Genomic DNA, 23,604 nt, shown 5'->3' with positions numbered 1-23,604 from the left:
GGTGAAAGCCCCTCAACCTTAGGCTTCAGCTTTCCTGCTCCCGGCCCTCTGAAGCTAGAGGCTTTTCTTCACTCAGATAGCTGCTGCCTGCTGAGACTGACAAGCCCAAGGTTGACAAGTAAAAAGGCACAGTTCCAATGTTATCAAACCACATGGCAGGCCATTAATTCAAGTCCATTGAAAGGCCCAAGGTTGGTGGAGCATGGCAGGCTGCTGAACAACGACATGGCTACGTGCAGGGTTCAGAAGCATGCCACAAGCTAGAGACCGTTCCCAGGGATTCTCCTTATATACAGGAAGCAGAGCACATCCCAAAGGCAGCTGCTCACTCAGCTGCTTGTGGTAGATCCCACCATGGAGCTGATTGCCAGTCTCATCATGGGGAATAACTACCACCAGCTGCCCAGCCACTCACCCAGGCCCAGCCAAGTTGACACACAAACTTAACCACTACAGTAGCATTTCAAAAACTAAAGGAAGGTAAACTATTCAGTATCTGGGTAGCCATCCGGAAAATATTTTTTAATCTATACATCAAATTTATAAGTAGATTAAATATTTAAACATACACAGTAAAACCTATGAAAACCAGAACCTAGGGCAGAAAACTGTCAGAAAAGAAAACTCATTCTCTACTAAAACAAGCAATAAAAGAGTGCTAAGACTGTATCCTGTCAAACGCTGAAAACTTGCAAGACCCAGAAAGACAAGGCAGTCAGTGCCATTGAGTTCCAGGTCTCATAGGTTTCACTGTAGAGGAAACTTACAGAATTTTCTTCATAATCTTAGGAGAAAAAACGGTTTTATGTATCAACTAAAACCAAGAATTCATAAAAGGACTATATTCCGTCAATTTAAATAGGAAAAATAATGCTTTCCCAGCCCATCCAAAAACCCATTTCTCCCAAGTATTACTAAGATATTTGTACATCCTTATATAAAAAGTTAGGAGCTCTGGTAGCATAGTGGCTAAAGCACTTGACTGCTAACCAGAAGGCTGGCGGTTCAAACCCACCAGCCACTCCTCGGAAGGAAGGTTGGGCAGTCCTACTTCCGTAGTGATACTGCCTCGGAAACCCAAGGAGGGGTCGCTATGAGTTGGGGCCGACTCGACGGCACATAACAACAACAACAATATAAAAAGTTATCACAGATTTCTGTGTAATACAAACATTTAAAATACCAATTACTTTAACATTTCATGAACTTGCTAAAAACCAGTTGCCATCGAGTCAGCTCCTCGTGTGGCTCTGTGTCAGCAGAGCCGTGCTGTACACTGTAGGATTTTCAGCAGCTGATTTTTCAGAAGTAGATTGCCAGGCCTTTCTTTGGAGGCACCTGGGTAAACTCACACTTCCAGCCTGTCAGCTAACAGCTGAGTATGTTAACCATTTGTACCACCCACTGGGTCCAGTGAACTCACTGGAGGTGGTGATTTTTTATATGCTGTATGCAACAGGTTTGAATATTCTTTTCTTCACGGCTGTGAGCATGTAGTATAATGAAAATAATAAAAGATACATAATGATTGCAATAAGACATAGTAAAGGCAAATAATTTTTAGCAAAATTAAATTTTTTAATTTGTTAGTTACCAGTTGAATTACTTTAGTCAGGTTGGTGACTGGACTGGGTGGGTGGTGACTGTAGTCATTGTTGCTATATAGTGGGCGTAGGTAAGCTTAGATGAGCAGGAGTGAGCTGGTAAAGGAATGAGTAAAATGTGCAGAAAAACAGCAGGCGTGAGACTATGTGAGATACGGCCACAGCTCGCTCTGCTTTCTCTCCCCAGGATGGACTCAGATGCAACTTACCTCTTTTTGCTGGTGAATATATATGTATATTCTCTCCAAATAGTAGATTTAAGATAAAGATGTTTGTAGGTTGTTGGAGTAAATATTCTTATAGGGAGTGTTTGAATATTGAGGGATACAAGTATAGTTCTTCCTCACCCCCAACCAAAGTTCTCACATATTTTATTAGTCAGTCTCTTAATGTGCAAGCATCAAAACAAAGGAAGAAACCAGACGTTTCCTCAGACATGTTCAGCTGATCAGATCATGGCGAAATTTTAGAATTGATCTGGTGGGATATTGGTGAACTTGAGTAGAATGCTAGCGAACCTAAGTTAATATGTGTGCCGTCACCTGTGTGACTCCTTATAGACCCAGCTTGGTTTTTCTCTAATGTCTCCTCTTGGAGTTGTACCAGATTTTATTACCAGTTTTCATTTGAATCCATTAGAGATGGGGGCAGTTCTGCTTTTGTTTCTCGGCCAGGAATCTATTGATCCTGAAAGTCGTACAAGAAGACATAGCAAAGACGGAAGGTGGCTGCACTCGGCGCAGCCGCACTCAGCGCAGTGCTGAAGAAGAACTGCAGTTCTTTTCTTGACCACTATTCTGTTGGTCATGCAGACTCAAAATTTGAGTTCTGCTGTATCCTAACCCCACAGGAGAAAGATGTGGCAATCTGCTTCCATAAAGATTGAGAGCCTTGGAAACCCTGTGGGGCAATTCTTTTGTGTCCTAAAGCTTTGCTCTGAGTCAGAATCAGCTGGACTGCAGCGGTTACATCTTATTAACCTCTTTGGATTCTCATCTCCTTAGTTCTCTCGTTACTGTGTTCTCTACCTCCCAGCCATTTTTCCTTTTTATTCCCACTGCATTCTTTTCATGCCTAGCCTGACAAAAATCTCCTTTCCCCTACTGTCTTTTCACCTTTCTTTATTCAAAAGACATTTTTTCTTTTCATTTTTGGAGGATTCCTCTTATGAAAGCACCGCCTTGAATGTCTCTGTCCCCTATTCTCAAAGCCTTGTATTTAAGGGATGTTTAAATATACCCAGTATTTAGGACTCTACAGTTAGACTGTCTTTTCCATTCTCGTCTCTCCTTTTTGTTCTTACCAAATTGATCTGCTTCTGTTCTCCGTATCTCAGCCGTGTTACACTGGCTCTTCATGCTGATCCCCTCACTTCCATCCTCCATCCCTGTCTAGCCACCTGTCTCACTTGATGAAACATTGTTTCTAAGAGCAAACTGTCCATAGGGACTGGTTAAATAATTCATTGTACATTAATAATCATCATGATCACTAAAACTTACGTGGTGCTTATTATGTGCCAGGCACTGTTCTAAGGGCTTAACATACAGAGTACATCACTTAGTAGTAACTACAACTATTAGATAGTATTTCCACTACCATTTTACAAGGGAAACAGACACAGAAAGGTTAAGTAACTTGCCTAAGATTATATAGCTAGGAAGAGTCAGAGAGACCTACTAAGCAGCTGTATGAAAATAATAACAAAATTCTCCACATATAGTTAAGGACATAGCTCTAAAATATATTATTACATGGGGAAAAGGTACAGAAGAAATTTTATAGTATGCTCTCATTTGTTTAAAAAAAAAATGGGGTTTATATTGTATATGCATAACACACCTCTAGAAGGCTGAACTAAAACTAGCAGTGATCATCTGTGGGGAAGGGAAGTGAGTGGCGGAAGAACCAGGCTAGAAGGGAATTCCTCAAAGTATATCCCCTGGATACCTTCTGAATTTGTCTTTTTAATGATATAAATGTATTACATATTATTTATTCAAAAAATTAAAATAGCTCTCTTGAAGGTCATGGGCCTTCTCTTCCATGAACATTCGTTTGTTACCTCAATCAGAACTGAGGTGTTTAGAGCTAGTTCTTCATATTGCTGTAGCAGTTTCTTAGGTCTTTCATGAGGCCTCTAACTAAATAGCAGGAGTGGTTTTTTTTTTTTTTTTTTGTAGTCAGAGCAACCACTGACACTGAGAGAAACAAGGATGTTACCTTAGAACAAGAGTTTTTAAGGGGAAACTAAAGAGTAAGGACAAATCAGATCAGTGTTTACCAAGGATAGGGGACTAATTTGGATTTGGCGTGAAGGAACTTTTGGGGGTGATAGAAACATTTCTATTTCTTGTTTTGGATGTTAGTCATACTAGTTTATACATTTATCAAAACCTAAAAGGGGTATGTTTCATTGTATGTAAATTATACCTCGGTTAAATTTAATTTTTGAAAAGTAGCTGGTATTTCTTAAAGCAACTAGTTACTTTGTGCCTAAATTCACCTTGTTTGATTCACTTTTCAGTGGTTCTGAAATACAGATGATGTCAGGGGGGGAAAGAACTGAGGAGTCATCTTATAAGCCGATTTTTTCAGCTCTTCCTGAAACCAACATTTTAAATGTGGTTAAGGTATGAGAAAGCTTTGTTTATGTATCTTTGGCACAGAATTGAAAGGGTTTATTTTTCTTGTTAATGCTTTCTTTAAAATTCACTGGTGTCTTACTGGGCAGTTTCCAGTCTCTGAAATTTCTTAGGAATAATCTTTGTAAAGATTGTATTTATTTTTTGTTTTAATACAAAGAGTATTTTTACTCTCAGTATTAAGAGGATTAAAGTATAAAAAAGAACTTTATGTCAGGGTAATTAAGTAGTGTTAGGGGTACACAGCTCTGGTGGCATAGTGCCAAAGGCATTTGACTGCTAATCAGAAGGCTGGCAGTTCAAACCCACCAGCCACTTCTCGCCCACCAGCCACTCCTCAGGAGGAAGATTGGGCAGTCTACTCTCGTAGAGATACCACCTTGGAAATCCAGGGAGGGGTCATTGTGAGTCCGGATCGACTGGATGGCAATGAGTTTGGTGGTTTTGTTTTTGTTTTTGTTTTGTTTTTTGTTGGTAGGGATACCTTTACCAAGAAGTTTTTTGAATCTAATAGGTATTTGAAACCAGTACATTTTAAAATAGAATATATGAAGAAAAAAAAAATATTGCTTACAGTGTAATTTAGTGATCAAAGGGCTTACATGCTTTAACGTAGACGACTTTGACCAACAAAAATGAAAATGCTACTGAGAATTGTTAACTGTGAAAGCATGTTTAATGGCTGAATCAACTCAGTAACACTGAAGCCTTAAAAAGAAAATCTTGAAAATGAAGAATATTCTCATCCTGTCAACTAAGTCAGCTATGACATGATTGTATTTCTCACCTTTTTTCTGTACATCTGGTGCTTTGTTTTTTTTAAATAGTTCTCTTTTACGTCTTTTGTCAAAAGTTTTTGTAATTCAAACTCTTCAAGTAAAAAAATCTCCTGAAGTTGTTTTATATGTGCATTTGTATTAAAGTTTCTAGGCTTGTGTACATCTATATCTCCAGACGGTTACCAGGATCGTGAAATAATGTTGCTGATCTTAATGCTATTTAAAATGAGTTTGGAGAAGGAGCTGAAACAGATTCCTCTAGTGGACTTTCAAAGCCTCATGATAAACCTGATGAAAAACATCAGAGATTGGAACACAAAAGTAAGGTTACTTAAAGTTTCAGTATTAGTTTTATGTTTAGCATCACAATTTGGCTTTCAAAGTACATGGAGACTTAATATTGTTTCTAAACTCAGCTAATATTTTTGGCAGATGAAAAATGAGTTGAGGAAGGGACTCTGTTTGATGAAACTATTAAATTTCTGATAACTGAATCTTTCTAAAACTGTAAGCATTCATCCAAAATATGTGTCTTGGGGATTTACTGTGAGCCACACATGAATGTAAGTGTATAGAAATACAGCTGTGAGAAAGACACAGTCCTTTACCTGAAGGGGCTTTCATTCTAGTCAGTGGGTTAGATAATAAACAAGTAGATGCACATTATAATACCATGTCAGGTTGTAATACATGCCGTGTAGAAAAACAAACCAGGACATGCTATAGAGTGGTGGGGCAGGGATATTGTGCTATTTCAGAGAACGTGCAATCAGGCGGCCTTTCTGAAGTGACGTTGAGTAGAGGCCTAAATGAAATGCTGAGTGAGTCAGAGTCATACATATAACTAGAATTTGAGTTGAAATTCTATAGCCATATTGAGAGTAAACGTGTATAATTTTTTCAGGACTTTCTGAAAATATCACTTTTCAGCTTGCTTTGGTGGATAGTTTCAAACATGCAGAAGTAGAGAGAGAAGTGTAATGAATCCCAAGGTACCCATCACACAGTTTCAACATGTCTATCTTGACTTATATTTGAAACTTCTGGCTTGCTTTGAAGCAGTGCTGTTAGTTTTTTAAAGTACTAAAATAGTCAGGGTCCCTAAGGTGCAAGAAATCCCAGATCAGCAATACGAGATCTTGTGCAACATTCATTATACGTATTAGGAAACTGATATTTGTATTAGATCACTTTATTCTTCCAAGATGGACTGTTTAAATGTATATAGATACAGTATGAAACATGAAAGCCAGATGAAATTTTGATAAACTTGTCTGTTTTAGAATTTAAGATAAAAACGAATCTCTGTACATTTCAGCAGATTCTAGACTTGGTGCTATTTATAAAAATAAGTACTCTTTTATAATATTGGGGATTATAAGAAGGGATGTGGATGATCTGTTAAATATTTGATGCCACTGACCTGTATGAAAAGAAAACTTGCTTGGTCTTTGTTTTCAGGTGCCTGAACTCTGTCTAGCCATAAATGAACTCTCCAGTCATCCCCACAACCTTCTGTGGTTGGTCCAGCTGGTTCCTAACTGGACATCACATGGAAGGTATTGAAAAGTGAGAATTAAACATTAAGGAATTTTCTAATATTTACATTAATGAAATGCTTTTGGGGCCTTTATATTTAGTCCTCATTCCTTGAATGTTAAATCAAAGTCCTTTTTTTTTTTTTTTTTTTAATATTCAGTTGTGGGAAAAGGCATTAATGGCCTGTTTTTGATTCTTAGGTCACTGTGTAATAGTGATTTTTAAAATTTTAGCTTATCTGATAGTTTAATACAGATGATACATACCATGAATGAAAATAAATGAATTGAAATATAGGAAATAAATGAGTTATCATGGCTTTGTTTTAGTAGGAAGAAATTCTAGCGATAAAATAGATTTTCTACCAGGAAGTCAGCATGGTCAAGGTAAAGGCTGTTATTGCTTTGCCTGAGTGTCAGGCAACTCTTCCTAGCTTTATGCACAAATATTTCACAAGGGATTTTTTCTGTTCTATTAAAGCTTAAACATTTTTGTGCAGCCTTCTCAAAACATTGACTGTTTCCAGAGGAATTAGAAGAACTCTTCTTGGCAGTGTTAATTAAAATGTATTTTAAATACTTTAAAATTCTAATTCCAGGCAGCTGAGACAGTGCCTCAGTCTAGTGATCATTTCAAAGCTTTTGGATGAGAAACATGAAGATGTCCCTAATGCCAATAATCTGCAGGTATAAATAAATTTTTGTTTTCTTTTAATAAATGGGGAGAGGTAGTGAAGTATAGGGAAAATTGATGAGCCCTAAGTCAGAAGTCCTAGGGTTAAGTGTCAACTCTGAAGCATATGGTACTTAATTGATGAGGTACAGTTTCTTCATCTGTGAAATGGAAATCATATCACACTCTCTACCACATAGGATGGTTGTGGACCATCTAATGAATTAATGTCCAACAACTGCTGGGGAAATCATAATGTGCTGCGTAAATATAGGGTGGCATTATTTATTGGATTTATTCTGTTTGTCAAGTTTAGTAGTTAAGCCACAAGATTTGAAATTGCAGAACTGGTATGCTTTAATTGCATAAGTCTTTTTTAAATCTTATGGCTTAAATGTGATTTCCCTTCAATATTTGTTCAATAATGGGTATGTATATATATGTATGTGTGTGTGTGTATGTGTGTATACACACATATATAATGAAGGTTTTTTACAAACATTGACAGCACTCTGGGGTTACCCTTAGTTGAATTTGGAAACTCACCATAGAACCTGATCTGGATATCTCTGTTCTTGTTTCAGTTGCAGTTCAGTACAAGGTACTTTACTAGGGATGAATTAGATATAAACTCTTGTTGGAAAAAATAAGCCAACCATTGTGGTATAGCATAATAAGAATTATGGTGATAGAAGTATACACAGGGTACTGTGGAGACAGAAATTGATGGGGATGGCTGGTTTCTACTTTTTAAGAGTTGAGGTAGATTTGATTCTAGATGATGAGAACTACTCCTGAGCTGTAAGTTTGTTAGCAAATAGTTCTTGGTTCTTTGAGTAGCATTTACTGCCAACAAAAAAGAAGCAGGGGGGAACAAGAAAAGAGGGTGGAATTTCTACCACCTGCCGCCTCCTTACTGTTTATCCTCTCACCTTCTCTTTCTACCACTGTAGAGTACAGTTACATGAATAACTAACCCTCAGACCCAGTAATTGATATTCACGTTACACAAGTGAGTTGTGATTTTTTTATTTTCCCCAACCGCTTGCTCAGAACTCAATGACTTTTACTCAACTGGGAGATTCAGCTTTGCTGACTTTCAAATAAATTCATAAAGAAACTGTTTCTTATGACCTCTATTGGTGTCCTCCTCAAGCTTTTACCCTAAACCACAGGTCCTGAATCTTTAACTTAAAATCCCTTTTAAGCAATTGAGGACTCTTGGGGAAATGGTTATGTTTGGAGTATAGGAAAGCTAAAGGAACAGAATTAGGGAAGGTAAAATGAACAGAGAACACACTGAAAAAAGTAGCCTAAGAAGTAGCAACTGTGTTGGTTGGCATAAGAAGTAGCAACTGTGTTGGTTGGCATTGCTGAATGTCACTTGCTTTCTTTTCATAGATATCGGTTCTGCAGCACTATCTTGAGCAAATGAAGCCTTCTCATTTACTAAAGAAAATGGTTTTAAAGAAAAGAGATGAACAACCAAATGGCACTGTTGATGAAAGTCTTCATTTGGAACTTGAAAAGCAGGTATCCAGGGAGAAAAGATCTCAAAGAGGACATAGGAGCAAAATTCACGTTCACTTTCTCACCATAGACTGATGGCGTAGGCATTTCTGATTTAAAGACGAGATACATTGTTAGCAAACACGATTGTAAATTGTTTGGTGCTTTTTATTTATTGACATCATGAAATTCTTGAATAAACTTGTGAGGGGAGGATTTAGGTAAAGGTTGTTAGTAATTTAATATTGAGAATATTCTTCTGTAACCCTAGGAGAGTTTATGAGGTAGTGAAAAGTAATGTGCTTGAGGTAGAAATCGGAAAGCCGGGTTAAATGCTTGGCTTTCCCTATGTACCAGCTGGGTTAACTGTAGCAAATCTTTTTTCCTTCCTGGACAACTTTTCTAACATGTAAACTGGGGATGGCATCTATGTTAGCTATAAAGCATTTTCTGTGACCTCTACTGTAATGCCATTTGGTCTCCTCCTTAAGCTTTTACCCTAAATCACAAAATGTAAATCTAGGAGTTAATTTTATTAATTTCTCTAACAGGCCTATTACCTGACCTACATTCTTCTTCATTTAGTCGGTGAAGTTAGTTGCTCTCATTCTTTTTCTTCTGGACAACGGGTAGGTAACTTTTGGTGTGGTCTTTTTCTTATCTTTTTTAATAGGCAGCATTATTTTGAACATCTTTTATGGAGGAGGAAACTTTAAAAAAAAAGTTGTTAACTTTGGATTTGCCATAGAATTCTCAGTGTACACTGCAAATAGGGGAGTAATAGTTACCTTACAACTAACCATATCATACTGACAGGTTATTTGTCAGCAAATGTTAGTTCTTTTTGTTGGTGTGGAACTTAACTTAATCATCATAACTTGGCAACAAGATAGTGCAGTAATAAAATACTGAGGTCACCAAATACTCAATGGGCCAGCTTTTAGCTGGTTTCTTCCCATCTCTTTTCATACCCCTTTTTTTATTATTAGTATTTTATTTGAAATAACATTTGCTTTCAAAATTACACTTGCTAGTATGTGAGGCTTCTTAAGCACTGCATTTCTAAATTTCAAAAATGCATTATTTCTTCATCTAAGATTTTCATTTTCAGTTACTCTGTTCTTTCCATGCTACCATCATCCATACCTCTGGAGAAGGTTCTTAATTTCTCTTATTTCAAATCTGGGCTTTTCCAGCCCCATTTTAAAACTTAGTTTCTTTGAGGCTTGATAGAAGAGGCACAGGACCGGTTCATGTGCTTTTACATGTCTGTACTCCTGATTGGACCCTAATATGGTCATGTGTAATGCTCGGATATGGCCGTTACAGTTTTTAAATTTATTTTCTGATTAAAAATAATCAATGATTATTATTTAAAATTCAATTATAAAACCATATAAGGTAGAAAAGGGGAGCTCTGGTAGTGTAGTGCCTGAGGCGCTTGACTGCTAACCAGAGGCTGGCAGTTCAAACCCACCAGCCACTTCTCGGAAGGAAGGTTGGGCAATCTACTTCCGTAGTGATAGTGCCTCAGAAACCCAAGGAGGGGTCACTATGAGTCAGGTCCGACTCGACGGCACATAACAACAAGGTAGAAAATGAAAGACTCCTATAATCCAGAGCCCTCCTATGAATTTCTCCAGGATTTAAATATATCCTAATACAAATATTTTTGCAAAAATGAAGTCATACTATTCATATTATTTATAATTTATCTTCTTTTTACTTTAAGATTTTGGCACTACTAATTATTTAATACCAATTGTAGTTAAAACCTTTATTGATGAACATTACATTTTTTGTGATTCTAAACAGTGCTAACATTGATATTCATGTTCATTTATCTCTGCCCACTTATGCATCTCTTTAAGTTAAATTCCTAGAGAATTCGAGAAGTAGAACTGCTAGATCAAAGTGTGTACATATTTCATTCAGATTTTTATTATTTTAAAATAACCACATTTCCTTCTTCACAAGTATCCATTTACATTCTCTCCAACTCTGTATAGAGTGACTATTTTACTATATACTTCTAAAACTTAAGACAATTTTTAAGGAACTCAGTATGGTCTTCTATTAATAAAAGCTTTTGTTCAGAAACAAAAAATGAGTTAGCTTTTATTCAAATATTCCGCCAAAGAATGTGTTGAAGGAAGAGCACTTCAAATTTCTGGGTACTGTATCACCCAGTCTGAGTTGTTGGGTTAATTTTTATTAATATGCCTTAATATGTAGCAAGACAACTTTTATTTTTTGGGTTATTTTCTATAAATTAGCTAGCAATAAGCCATAATAGTTTTCTTGTCTTGTCAGTTATTACATTCACTGATAAAATTGCTATTATGTTGTATGATAAGCATCAGAAATTGTTAGCTGGGGAATGGTAGCTTTTTAAATGATTGTTAGCTGTTCTAACTACATATTCTATTTGTTCATTTTTAATATTTCAAAGGAGTTTTCATCTTTGTGTTTGTTTTGCACAGAAACACTTGGTGCGACTCTGTGGGGCTTTGGAAAAGCATGTTAAATGTGATATTAGGGAAGACCCAAAACGTTTCTATAGAACTAAGGTAAGTGTGTTTTTTATTATGTTTTGTTAGGGTTTGTTGTTGTAATTGTTGTTGTTTAACCTTGGTTACATTGTATTTGAAGAGGAGAAGCAGATAAGCCTCTCTTTAAAAAAAAAAAAAGATGTTTCTTCTTTATTAATATTAATCAAGTTCTGCTAAATGCTTCTTGCTAGATTGAAAGTGAAAGGAAAAATCTTAAGAGCAAATACATTTTTCATTTAAGTATACTATCTGTTCTGAAATTCCTGACTCCCAAGAAGAAAAATAATTTCTTCCAGTGTAAGTGAACCATGTTCGTTTTTTCCCACAAATTACAAATTTCCCCCAAGGTACAAATTGAGACCTTTATGCTTAAATTATCTTCAAGGATTAAAGCATTATTTAAATAAATATGTTAGTTATAAGGTAGTGGTTATACAAATGGTTGAAAACTTTGATTCATAGAGGAAAAATACAGGTGAGCTATTATTTGGTTTTCCACTACAGAATGTTTAAAGAAAGGACTCTTAACGTTTCTGGCACTGCATCATCCATTCTGAGCTTTAGGATGGAAATGATTCAGCAGAAACTGGATGAGCTTTATTTCTTAAAATTTCAATACATTCAAAGACAGTGAAAAAGCTGAATATAGTGCATTCAGTAGAAAGGAAGTTCAGTCTTAATAAAATGATTTGACAAAACAAACTTAGACAAGACTTTTTTAAAAACTTTTTCTTCTAAGGATTTTTTTACTCAACAGTTATCTTTCAGCTTTTGTAATGTAAAACTGATCTTTTTTTTTTTTTTCCTGCCTCTTACTATTTCGATAGTCACTGAATGTGAAACCTCAGCTTTGTAACTCTATCTTACATTAATTAGCTTGTAAAGACTAGTCATTTGAACAATGCCCATTTGGATTCAGTCTCTGTATTTTAGTAAATTCAAGTTAAATACAAAAATGAGCAACTAATGAAGTTATATCAGATTGCAGATATTGAAATACAGGTCAGAGAGACCATAGTTTGAGAAGTACATTGTTTTGAACATTGACTAGAGTTACTGGCCCATAAAACTTGTGGTAGTGGCTACTGTTGACAGACATGCTAAAAGGAGACCACCCAAGGTTCTTGTTTCTTAAAGCCAGGCCAAGGCACAGGTTGGTGCCAGAACTTCTCTTCCTTGGGGTGGAGGGGGATGGTCCAGGGAAACTGCTTCAGGGAATGGTTCCACTGCAGCAGATGAGGTCCATGTCTCTCCTGAAGCCTTTAGTAGAATAGGTAGCCATTGTTTGGGAGAAAACAATCTGCTGAACTCTAGATGAAGGAAGAAAGGAAGAAATATGTTATATATTCACTATATAAACTGAAAGCTGTAAAATACCTGACTTCTTAAAACATTTTTTTCAAAGAGTTATGTTTAAAAGCGATGTTGAGAATCATAGAATGGTAAGAAAGTTTGAGTTGTACACAGAAACTTAATAAACTTCCAAGTACTAAAGAGGACATACATATTTTGCAGAAAGCTAGAGAGGAATAACAGTGAAATTTTGAACTTGTGGATTTCTTGTGACCTTGACTCTTTCAAATGGAAGCTGGGAAAGCAGGAAGTACCCGAAGCTTTGAGACCTGTAACACAAACCACCCCTCAACCTCCTCTGTCTGGGTGTTCAAGCCAGCAAATTGAAGAATTTAAGTTCCTTTGAAGGCAGGGAACATGTTTTTCTGGGTGACATTTAGTAACTAATGGGAAAATGCAGTCCTGAGCATTTGGTATTTTAGATTATGGTGATGAAGAGAAGTTTGTATTAATTACTGTGGTTTGAAATCTACTCCAGAAGGTGAGTGGTTTATCTCTCTTGACAAAAATCAAGTTGAGTTGTTGGATGTAGGCTTGTCACAGCTATCATACCAGATTTTTGGTATTAAGCATTAAACTGATTATAGGTGAGGATGTTTTGATTTGATCCCTTTTCTTCTTTTTAATATTTTTAAGGTCAAAGACTTGGTTGCCAGGATACATGGAAAATGGCAGGAAATGATCCAGAACTGCCAGCCTACTCAGGTGTTACTTTATCAAACAATTTTATTTATTCTTATTTTTGCTAAATGTTACTTCTTTATACTGTTTGAAATAAGCTTGTAAGTGTCTTCAGATAAACTGAAAACTCCAATATAATATGTGCAAACACATGGTTTATATGTTTTTTAGTTTATGTTTATATGAATTTATTTCTGGAAATGATTGGAGCTCATTTTTAAAGTGTCACATTATATCAATTGGAAATATTTCAAGGAACATTTTTTAACAGCTTTATTGGGATAAAATTCACATACCGTACATTTCACCCATTTGAGGTATAGAGATGGTTTTTAGAATATTTACAAATCTGCAACTATTACGGTATAACTTTAGAACGTTTCTGACCCCTAAAGAAACCTTGTACCCCTTCGTAGTCATTTCTCATTAACCCCTTTCAGCCCCTGGGAACTGTTAATTTCCTTTAACTCTCTGGATTTGCTGCTTTTGGGTGTTTCGCATAAGCAGGATCATAACACTGTGATCTTTTGTGACTGGCTTCTTTTACTTAGCATAATGTTTTCAGGAGTCATCTATGGTCTAGTATGTATGTCCTTTTTATTGCTGAATAATAATTGTATGGCTCTACCACGTTTTATTTATCTGTTCATTACATGATAGACACTTGAATTATTTCCACTCTTTGGCTTATGAATAATGCTTCATGAGCATCCATGTAGAAGTTCTTGTGTGATGTATATTTTCCAGTGAAAACAGTTAGGTAAATACCAAATGAAAATACCTTGTGTATGTACCTAGGGATAGAATTGTTAGCTCTTATGTTAAACATTTTGAGGAATTGCCAGACTGTTTTTCAGAGTGACTGTACCAGCAATGTATGAGGGTTTTAATTCCTTCACATTCTTGTCAATACTTCTTGTTGTCTGTCTTTTTTATTATAGCCATATTACTGGGTGTGAAGTGTGGTAGTGTGATCTGTATTGTAGAGTAGTTTTACATTAACGGCTAATGATGTTGAGCATCTTTTCATGTGTTCATTAACCATCTGTGTACCTTCTCTGAAGAATTGTCTATATAGATCCTTTGCCCATTTTTTCATTGGGTTTTTATCTTTTTGTTTCTAAGTTGTAAGAGCTGTCATATGTTCTAGATACAAGTCCCTTATTAGATATCTCAAAAAAAACAAACCAAACTCACTGCTATCGAGTCGATTCAGACTCAGAGGGACCCCCTTTGGGTTTCTGGGGCAGTAAATCTTTATGGAAGTAGATTACCCAATCTTCCTTCCACGGAGTGGCTAGTGGGTTTGAACCATCAACCTTCTAGTTAGCAGTCAGATGCCTTAGACACTACATTATTAGATACATGATATGCAAATTTTTTCTCTCATTCTATGGTGTTCTGGTTACCTAGTGCCGCTCTGACAGGAATATACCACAAATGGGATGGCCTTAACAAACAGGAGTTTATTCTCTTACAGTTTGGAAGCTTTAAGTCCAGGTTCAAAATGCCAGTTTCTAGGGGCTGGGTGAAAGCCCCTCAGCCTTGGGCTTCTAGCTCCCAGCCCACTGAAGCTAGAGGCTTCACTCAGACAGCTGCTGGCTGCTGGGCTGCTAAGCCCAAGGTTGACAAGTAAAAAGGCATAGTCCCTATGTTACCAAACCACACGGCAGGCCATTAATTCAAGTCCATTTTAATTCCCAAGTTGGCAGAGCATGGCAGGCTGCTGAACAATGACACAGCTACATGCAGGGTCCAAGTGTGCCATAAACTAGAGACCATTCCCCAAGGCTTCTTCTGCTTATATACAGGAAGCAGACCACATTCCCTAAGGCAGCTACTCAGCTGCTCACAGTAGATTCCACCATGGAGTCGGTTACCAGTCTCATCATAGGGAATACTACATCTAGCTGCCCAGCCAAGTTGGCACACCAACTGCACTACCACATATGGGTTATCTTTTCACTGTATCAGTGGTATCGTATGCAGTACAAAAGTTTTTAATTTTGATAAAGTCTGCTTTACCTAAATTTTTTATTTGTGTTTTTGATGGCATATCTAAGAAGCCATTGCCTAAGAGGGGTATTTTTTAACAACTGCTGTTAAGTTTGCTCCCTCCTACTTGTTTACAAACTAACTGATGTAGGTTGTCTAAAGTTATGCTTCTCGAATTTAGTGTGCATAGGGCTCAGTTGTTGCTGTTAAGTGCCATGGAGTTGATTTCGATTCACAGTGACCCCACTTGACAGAGAAGAATTGCCCCATACGTAGGCTGTAATGTCTGCTGGGGAGCTCTGGTGGCGTAGTGCCTAAGGCACTTGACTGCTAACCAGAAGGCAAGCGGTTCAAACCCACCAGCCAGTTCTCAGAAGGATGGTTGGACAATCTACTGCCATAGTGATACCGCCTCGGAAACCCAAGGAGGGGTCACTGTGAGTTGGATCTGACTCGAGGGCAGTGGGTTTGGGTTTTTAATGTCTATTGGAGCAGATAGGTCTTTCTCCTGCGTAGCTACTGGGAGGATTCGAACCACCAGCCTTTAAGTTAGCAGCTAAGCACCTAGCCATTGCACCACCAGGGCTCATTCAGAGTCAGCTAGTAACTTGTTAATGTGATCCTGTCAGTAGATCTAGGGTAGGAGCTGAGGTATTTGGCATTTCTAGTAAGTTCTCAGATGGATGATAATGTTCCTAGTCCAAGGACCATACTTGGAGCAGCATGGTTCTGGAGGTAGCTTATAATGTATATAAGAATAACAGGAACACTGAAGATTAGCTAGGAAAAGGAGTCTCACTATTTTATGACATTTTGACTCTTTGGCTCCTGGTGCGTGTGAGACAGGCTCATCCTCTTGGAGACATCTTTGAGAAATCTTGAGCTGTATTGTTTTCGTTTCTAGCCTCAGTAGATGTTAGGCTGACAATTTTTGATATGGCATTAAAACAGAAAATAATTTAATAGAAAAACTTTATATTAATCAGCTTAACATTTTACTTAATCTCCTTAAATATGACCCTACAGGTGTATGCGGTGGTGAGAAAAACATCCTGTTCTTAGGTTTTACTTGTTTCTTATTGTTATACCACAGAGTAAGAAACTTTAATCTGATTACTATAAATTTTCAGAGAAAAGTATAATAACAAAGATTTTATTACTTCACTATCAAAGCCTAGTGTCTAATGAATACTAGTTTTGTAGGGATTCGTAATATGAGTAAATATTCCTTCATCCTGTCTTTTTCCTTTTCAAGGGGCAGCTTCATGACTTCTGGGTACCAGATTCCTAACAGGAGTTGCAGCAGCACGAATGTGAACCGAGAGAAAGTCAACAGGAGCTTGTCCTAGAGGGTTAGAGAGGGTTGCTACAAAACCCAATGGACTGCTAAGAAAATACACTGCAAGGGTGCCATTGTCATCTAGTATGAAGCTGGTAATGACAAAATTGCCATTTCTGAAGTGGATATGAAACATGATCTGCTTAATTCTTAGGACAGCTGGCCTTTGAGAAGAGCGGGGTCTTGTGAAGGGGGGGTGGAGTAGAACAGCTAATCTAACCTACTTACCCCTGTTACTCCTCATGTGGTATTGTAAGCAGTTACCTTTTCTTGAACAGTATTTATGGCACTCGGATAATCACAGGATATATGTGAGAAAAAGGGGGGGGCGGGGTTGGACCAACCTGAAGAGTTGGATGTGGAAATCAAGACCGAGTTCAGTTGAGTTTTGTTTTCCCTGTTGGTTATTTTAGAGCAAAGGGGAAGCCTAGAAAAGAATTCCGTAACAAAAACCAGAAATCTCTTCTGTATCTCCTATAAACCACAGGGCAGTTTTAGTCCTTGCATTTTTCTTCACTATTCAAGATGATAAATGTGTTAGGTTTTTAAAATACATTTAAACAAACAATTAAGAAACAAGGTTGGTATATTGTCAGATCCTATTGAGGGAAAGAGATTAAGAAGCTACAGAGCCATGGTTCTTACAAAGCCGTGGTTCTGTTCTTACGCCAGAACGTTAGCATGCAGGTTTTTGGATTTCTTTTAGGTGCATATATTTCTAAAAAATACTGATTTAAATTTTAGACTCCGGGTTAAATCTGGGTTTGACTCATGGTAGCCATATTACAGAAATCCATGTGGTTAAAACTTAAAGATCTGGACAAGTTTCCAAAAACCTTGTTTTCTTGAGTGCAGGACCTTGGCAGAGACCTGGATGGCGTTTATTCTTTGAAGCAGTGTGTGTGTGCACTTGTGTGTGTGTGTGTAAGAAAGCAAGCACGCGCACACACGTGCTCATGTATGCTTATATTTTGAAGTTGTTGCACTTGAAAACCACAGCTGCTCTAAATTCTTAAACACTGGAAAGCCATCCTTTGGTATAAATGGTAGAGGGTTAGTAGAAGTGCAGGTGCTGGTCTTAGTTCATGGGCCCTTTGAAGCCCTTGGTAGTGGCACACTCTACTAGTTAACTGTTAAATTCTTTTAATGACTGGGTGTCCCTTTTGGGAGGGTTTGTTTCCTGAAAAAAAAAGTTAACTTTTTGGGGGGAGGGGGTGCAGTGAGACTGCTCTCCTGAGTACTCTTCTGTCCCCAGTTGTGAGGGAAAGTGGTGAGGGGAAAGGGAACTGGGCTTCATGTCTATGATTTGAGGGGAGAAAATAAATTTTGAAAAATAACTCTCTACCTCTGAGTTGAGGCTTAGGAGTAAAACGTATTTTATCTTAAATTTATCTTTTAAAATCACATCAGTAACTTTTGAGCCCATGTCAAGCCATTGAGCAGTTAGAAATTTTATAAAGAAGATTTAAATAAATTCCGTTCCCAAGAATCCTGGCCAAATAAGACTCTTAAGAGTCAGACCAACAAAAGTTTTTTGGTGGGGTTTTTTTTTTTTTTTTCTGTGTTGAGTTTACTGGTAAGAATATTATCTTGATACTACCTCTCAAGGGTATTATTACAAAATGCCACTTTGGTTAAAGAGATAGATAGACGAGTTAGGTTTAGCAGAAGCTTGAAACTCTGGCATCTATCTGCCCGCTAACGGGAACTTTCACTCTCTGTAATTTAATACTTTGTAGATACATTATTTGTGTGTAATTTTATAAGTGTTCATATTTTTCTCGTTTTGCATTGTGTAAAGTGTACAAAATCTCAAAGTATAAAATACTGCTTATATTGCTTGTAATTACAGTGTGTAAATATTTTCTAATCGTGTACATTGACAGCAGGACAAGTGGGTTATTCAGGTTGGTTTTTTTTTTTTAATGACCCTTTTATATTGCAGTTTCAACAAATAACTGCCCATCAAATTTAAAACCACTTTGATATATTTTTATTTAACAGTTCCAATAAAAATAATCTATTTTTAATTGACTTTTTCCATTAGGGAAAAATAGTTCATCTGTTTCTTTAAAGTAAATGGCCAGACATCCGTTTGAGCCTTTATATTTATGACTCTGGTAGATGTCTTCAGTCTCCAGGTCATAGTCCAGTCAGTATTTGCACTTGGGTTCCCATGAAAATTTTGTGATTCTCTTTTAGCACAAGTAGCCCGTAGATCTTCTCTGAAATCAAGTATTTTCCTTCTCCCTCTTGTGTCCTCACGCGTTGTCTCCCTCCTGCTTCTGGTGCCCAGTGAATGGGATGGTAGTGAGGGAGAAAATGTTCATCGCACAGAAGATGTCAGGCCGCTTTTGGGACTTGGCCAGCAAAGCTTGCACTGAGTGGTGGTGTGTTTGGCAATATTACTGTGCCAGAAATCACCTTCTCTAATTTTCTGAATAAGTACTTCAAACTTAGTACCCTTCCTGCAAGCCGAAAATTAAGGTACTTGTGTTTATGCTTTTGTGTGTAACTGTTGGCCTTTTCTAAACTGCTTTTCTTGTTATCCAGAAGTATTGTTACATAGGTTATATCATGTCATGTGAAGAGGCTCTTTATGGACAAAACGCATCTATCTACATAGCAGTAACAGCATTTGTACATTTTCTGTCTATCTCCTGATGGCAGTGGTGCCTTTGTCACCTTTCGAAAGGTTGGCATTTTGTCTTTGTTTTGAAGTGCTGGTATCAGCTTGCTTTTGACTTCATATAATTCCCCAGATGCAAAAGGTAGAATACGGTGTGTTGTCATCCAGGCTCAGTGGAGCATTTGCATTTGTATTTCTGTCAAAGCAAGTGTAGTTGGTGGGGACTGGCCAGTAATAAAATGTGAAGTCTTGAAGCCAAGCATAATTTTTAAATTTAAAAAAAAAAAATAAGAGGTGACCAATTAACGAGTGACTGAGTCAGAGGACTGTCCTGGTTTGTCTCTGAGGAGGCAGGAGTTGGGTGCAGGCAGCTGGGTCAGTGAGCAGAGCCATGGTCTGCGGTGGTGGTCCTTCCTCGTCACCGCTGTTGGTGTACCTCATCATCTGTGTGTTTGTTCCCTGGGCCACCCTGTCAGCCAGTTCATCCACCAGCTCCAAGGCAGGCAGCTTACAGGAAAATGCACAGTTCCTTTTTCTTTTTTCTTAAGATTTTATACTACATCTGTTTAAAGTCCTATGACTGTATGTGTGTGTTATTAAAGCTGCTTTTTCTCAGTTTGAGCATGTGTTGGTGATATTTGTTGGGGAGTGGGGATGGTTAAGTAACTGGAAGCCTCTGTTACTTCCCCTGGCCTCAACCCCTTAATTTTTTAAAACGAATTTTTTCTTCTCTTCCTCTTGCTTTGGATTCTCCCATCAGTTTTTAGCTGAAATGTCTCCTGCTTTTGGAAAACATAAAGCCAGAGTTGTACCCAGTCCACATTTATATAACCCAGTTAATAATTTGCTGTATGCTTTGCAGTCAGGAATTGAGTAATCTCACTCTTACCTGACCTCTTTTGCTGTGTTCGTTCAGCCACTATTGAGAACCTACTACGTGTCAGGCACTCCTAGGTCCTGAAGGCTCATTGGTGAACAACACACGTAACTCGTGAATCTTACCTTCAGGGCTCCAGGTTAACATAGTTTCTGTTAGTGGGCAAAGAGAACTTGAAAAGAATATCCTTTTTCTGGCTCCCTAGTTCCAGAGCCCAAGGCCAAGAAAAGGGAAGCCACATAACAGAGCTAAGGCTGGGACCCCCTCCAACCTGCCAGGCAGTTACAGCCCTAGAATGCTCTAGGTATGCCACCTGGAGGGAGAGATGGGTGCTACATCCTCGTTGGAGAAACTGCATTGGTGAGCTCATAGAGGGGCTAGGCCTCAGGTTCCAGAACCTGACAGAATTTCTCCTTTCTGACAGGCAGTAAAGAGAACACCTGGAAGCATTTTTCTCTGACTGGTGGTTGGAGAGGTGGGTCCCAGCCCAGGCAGAAGCAGAGAGAATGCTATGATAAGTACTTACTGGGAGGCGGGCAGCACAGACTTGTACTGGTTAAGGACCTTGGCATTACAGTTAGTCCTGTCTTCACATCCCAGATTCATCACTCCAGTCGTTTGATCTTAGGCAAATTATTTAACTTCTCGGAGCCTTCATTTCTTGGACTGTTAAAATAAGTAACTGTATCTACCTTGGGGTCTGTGGGGGCTAAATGAGGTAATGCATGAAAAGCATCCAACACAGTGCCTGGCACTTAGCAAAACTTAATAAACTCTTGCTGTCTAGCTGTTACATGAGGTTCTTCTCAGAGGACAATTAAAACTAGTTTGGAACAGGCATTTTGGAACGTGCTGACATCTGAGCAAACCGTTTCTGCTGAAATGGTAGTGTGCACGTCCTCTGTTCTTCCTGACATGGCGCTCCTGAGGCCCCTCTCCAGCTCTATCCATTCTGGTAGAAATTAAGTTTGTGACTTCAAAAATAAAGAAAGCTGGGAGAGGAGTGGTCGGCAGTGATCTTCTGCATTGGTGGACTTGTCCTGACACTGCCTTTCCCTTGTTAACCATTCCCCAGCGTGAGTCAAGAGGGTAAACTCAACTTTGGGTCTGACAGTAAGATGACTGCCTGGGAGGAAAGCTTGAAAGGCAAAGCAGGCTTCTGAGGCACAGCAGGACAGAGACTGCAGCATTGCACACTGGTGACAGGCCTGCTGAAGCAGCCCCTCAGCGGTAGAGGTGGCCAAAATAGAGATCACACAACCCAAAGGAAAGTGCTGGGCAGAAACCAGAGCTGGAGGTGGTAAAGCAGGAACAGCAAGGCTGCCATGGTGAACAGGAAACAGGACAAGAGCTTGACTAGGCGGAAGTCAGCTTGCTCGGGGAGCCTCTGCTCAAGTTTCAGGAGTTCATACCAACCCCCTCTGCCTAGGATCCCCACTACAGTGAGTAACTGCTCTGTGCAGAGCTTGGAGCCAAACTGATGTGGAGGGGGCTGAGAGTTGGGGCCAAGGACAGCCAGCACTACCCACAGCCTCACAGCAGAGCTAGGAAGCCGTCTAGCAAAACAAACCCACGTTTGTGCGGTGTGTACGGGAAGCACTCTAAAAGGTTTCCAAATAGCATCCTGTCACAGCCTCCCTTCAAAGCAGCCAGTGTAGTGACTTTAAGAGTAACAGCCTGCCCAGCCAATCACCCACCTGTGTTATTCACAAATTCATAGCTAGGTTAGACAAAGTTCTTGGTTTGATTCCAAGTCTCTCCTTTTCTACTTTGAATATTCCCCTCATTCATATTTTTTCAGCTCGATTTGCAGAGAGAAATATTGTCAATCTGGGAGGCTTCCTGTAGGAAGTTCCATTAACTGCCTTCACATCTGTAATTTCATAAGGTTTAGAGATTTAGGTGGAAAGACACCGAGATGGATTGTGGTAAAGGCTTGCCTCATCGAGTAGGTGAGTGGGATGCTGGATCTGCTTCAAAAAAAACCCATCATGGCCTGAGTGCCCATCTCCTGAGGAGCTGTGCTGGTCCACTGTGCCCCGCAGTTTAATTTCTTATCTGCTGCTGTGGGGCAATCCCCTCACTGCCACCCCAGCCCACTTCCCTACATGGACCCCCAGATTTCTTTCTCACCCATGTCTTTCTTGGCTTACCAGCTCAGAGTTGCTTAATTCATCAACTCTCAAAATTTTCTTCTGTGGTCTTTTCCAAACTACTAGCTGACTTGTTCCTTTCTGTATCCTACCAGGAACCTACCCATCTTACCAAGTCAAACTCACTGCCCTCTTTGATGTCCCTTCCTGTCTCTCCCCCAACACAAGTCTGGACACAGAATTGCACATTCCTGCCATTACTCATGGAATCTCCCCTTCAGGCTTTCCTGCTTCCCTCTTCTTGGCTTTTTACAGTCCTGACTGCCCTGTCTTTCACTAACCATAAGAATAAATTTCAAGGCAAATTGACCTCTTTAAAGCCTGTTTACCTGTCTTTAAAATAGAGCTCAGGATGGAATGAGGATCCAGTGGGCAAATGAAGCTGGACACTAACGTGTATATGTTTGTTTTTAAATTTTTACTATGATTTGGGTGAAAGTTTACCAAGAAAATTCACTTTCCATACAGTACTTCATACCCAGTGTATACATTTTTTAAGCATTTCTTCCCCAGCTGCACCACCCCCCACCACACACACACATTTCTGTTTGCACAGTGCTGGGAGAGGCGTTTGGGGGAGGTGGAAGTGTGACGTGGGCCCTGCTGTCTGACAGTCTGCGATTGTAGCAGCCCAAACTACAAGATTGTGTATGAGCGAGTGCCAAACTGTGAGCTTTGGGAAATTCAGAAGAGAGATGAAATGTCTTTCCCAGGATAAATAATAGAAGAGCCACTTGAACTGTCTTCACTCTCGGGCCACCACGCTTTCCACCAAAAGAGACACAGGACCATCTACCTGCCCCTCATTCCCTGTTGGAGCTCAGACTCCTAGGCACACGCAGGAGAACTTCTGACTTCCCTGTGGCTGTCTTCATTTCATTTTGGTCCTTTTTGTCCTACATCAATGCTGTCATGGATGCGGATGTCGGGGCAAGGGGTCCAAGCTTCTGAATACGGAGGACCAGAGTAGGGGTGGGGGAACACTAACTACATGGACAGAGCTGAGGTTTGATTTGGACCTTGGAAGCTTGGGTTCACTTAAAAGTACAGAGGGAAAGAGGCAGGACCTGAGGTCAAGGGAAACTCCAGGGCCAAAGATCGTGGGGAAGGAGTTGAATTGATTCCCAGGGGTTTCCTAGGTTACAGCTTGGGTATGGTGATTGAGGAACCAAGGACCAGATGCGTGATTGCTTAGGAGGGGTGCGGTGGAAGTTCTGGAGTAAGAATGATCAAGATGGCCTGGAGGAGAATGAACTGGTCAGTGATTTAGTGACTAG

At 38.9% G+C, this 23,604-nt stretch overlaps 1 protein-coding gene across 1 annotated transcript in view; it reads left to right on the top strand.

The window, feature by feature from the left end:
• Positions 1 to 16,620, top strand: part of SLF2 (SMC5-SMC6 complex localization factor 2) — a 44,193-nt gene extending 27,573 nt beyond the window's left edge. The window contains exons 12-20 of the mRNA XM_007939947.2: positions 4,132 to 4,237; positions 5,173 to 5,349; positions 6,490 to 6,587; positions 7,166 to 7,253; positions 8,641 to 8,772; positions 9,300 to 9,377; positions 11,232 to 11,318; positions 13,290 to 13,358; positions 16,585 to 16,620. Coding sequence (XP_007938138.1) covers positions 4,132 to 4,237; positions 5,173 to 5,349; positions 6,490 to 6,587; positions 7,166 to 7,253; positions 8,641 to 8,772; positions 9,300 to 9,377; positions 11,232 to 11,318; positions 13,290 to 13,358; positions 16,585 to 16,620 — 871 coding nt within the window. The remainder of the gene's footprint in view (positions 1 to 4,131; positions 4,238 to 5,172; positions 5,350 to 6,489; positions 6,588 to 7,165; positions 7,254 to 8,640; positions 8,773 to 9,299; positions 9,378 to 11,231; positions 11,319 to 13,289; positions 13,359 to 16,584) is intronic.
• The last annotated feature ends 6,984 nt before the right edge of the window (positions 16,621 to 23,604 follow it).

This window comes from Orycteropus afer, unplaced genomic scaffold (genome assembly GCF_000298275.1).
Source record: "Orycteropus afer afer isolate SDZICR_OR568_19922 unplaced genomic scaffold, OryAfe1.0 scaffold00064, whole genome shotgun sequence".
In the NCBI taxonomy this organism is placed as follows: domain Eukaryota; kingdom Metazoa; phylum Chordata; class Mammalia; order Tubulidentata; family Orycteropodidae; genus Orycteropus; species Orycteropus afer.
The sequence above is the reverse complement of the archived record's forward strand: the minus strand, read 5'-3'. Positions and strand labels throughout refer to the sequence as shown.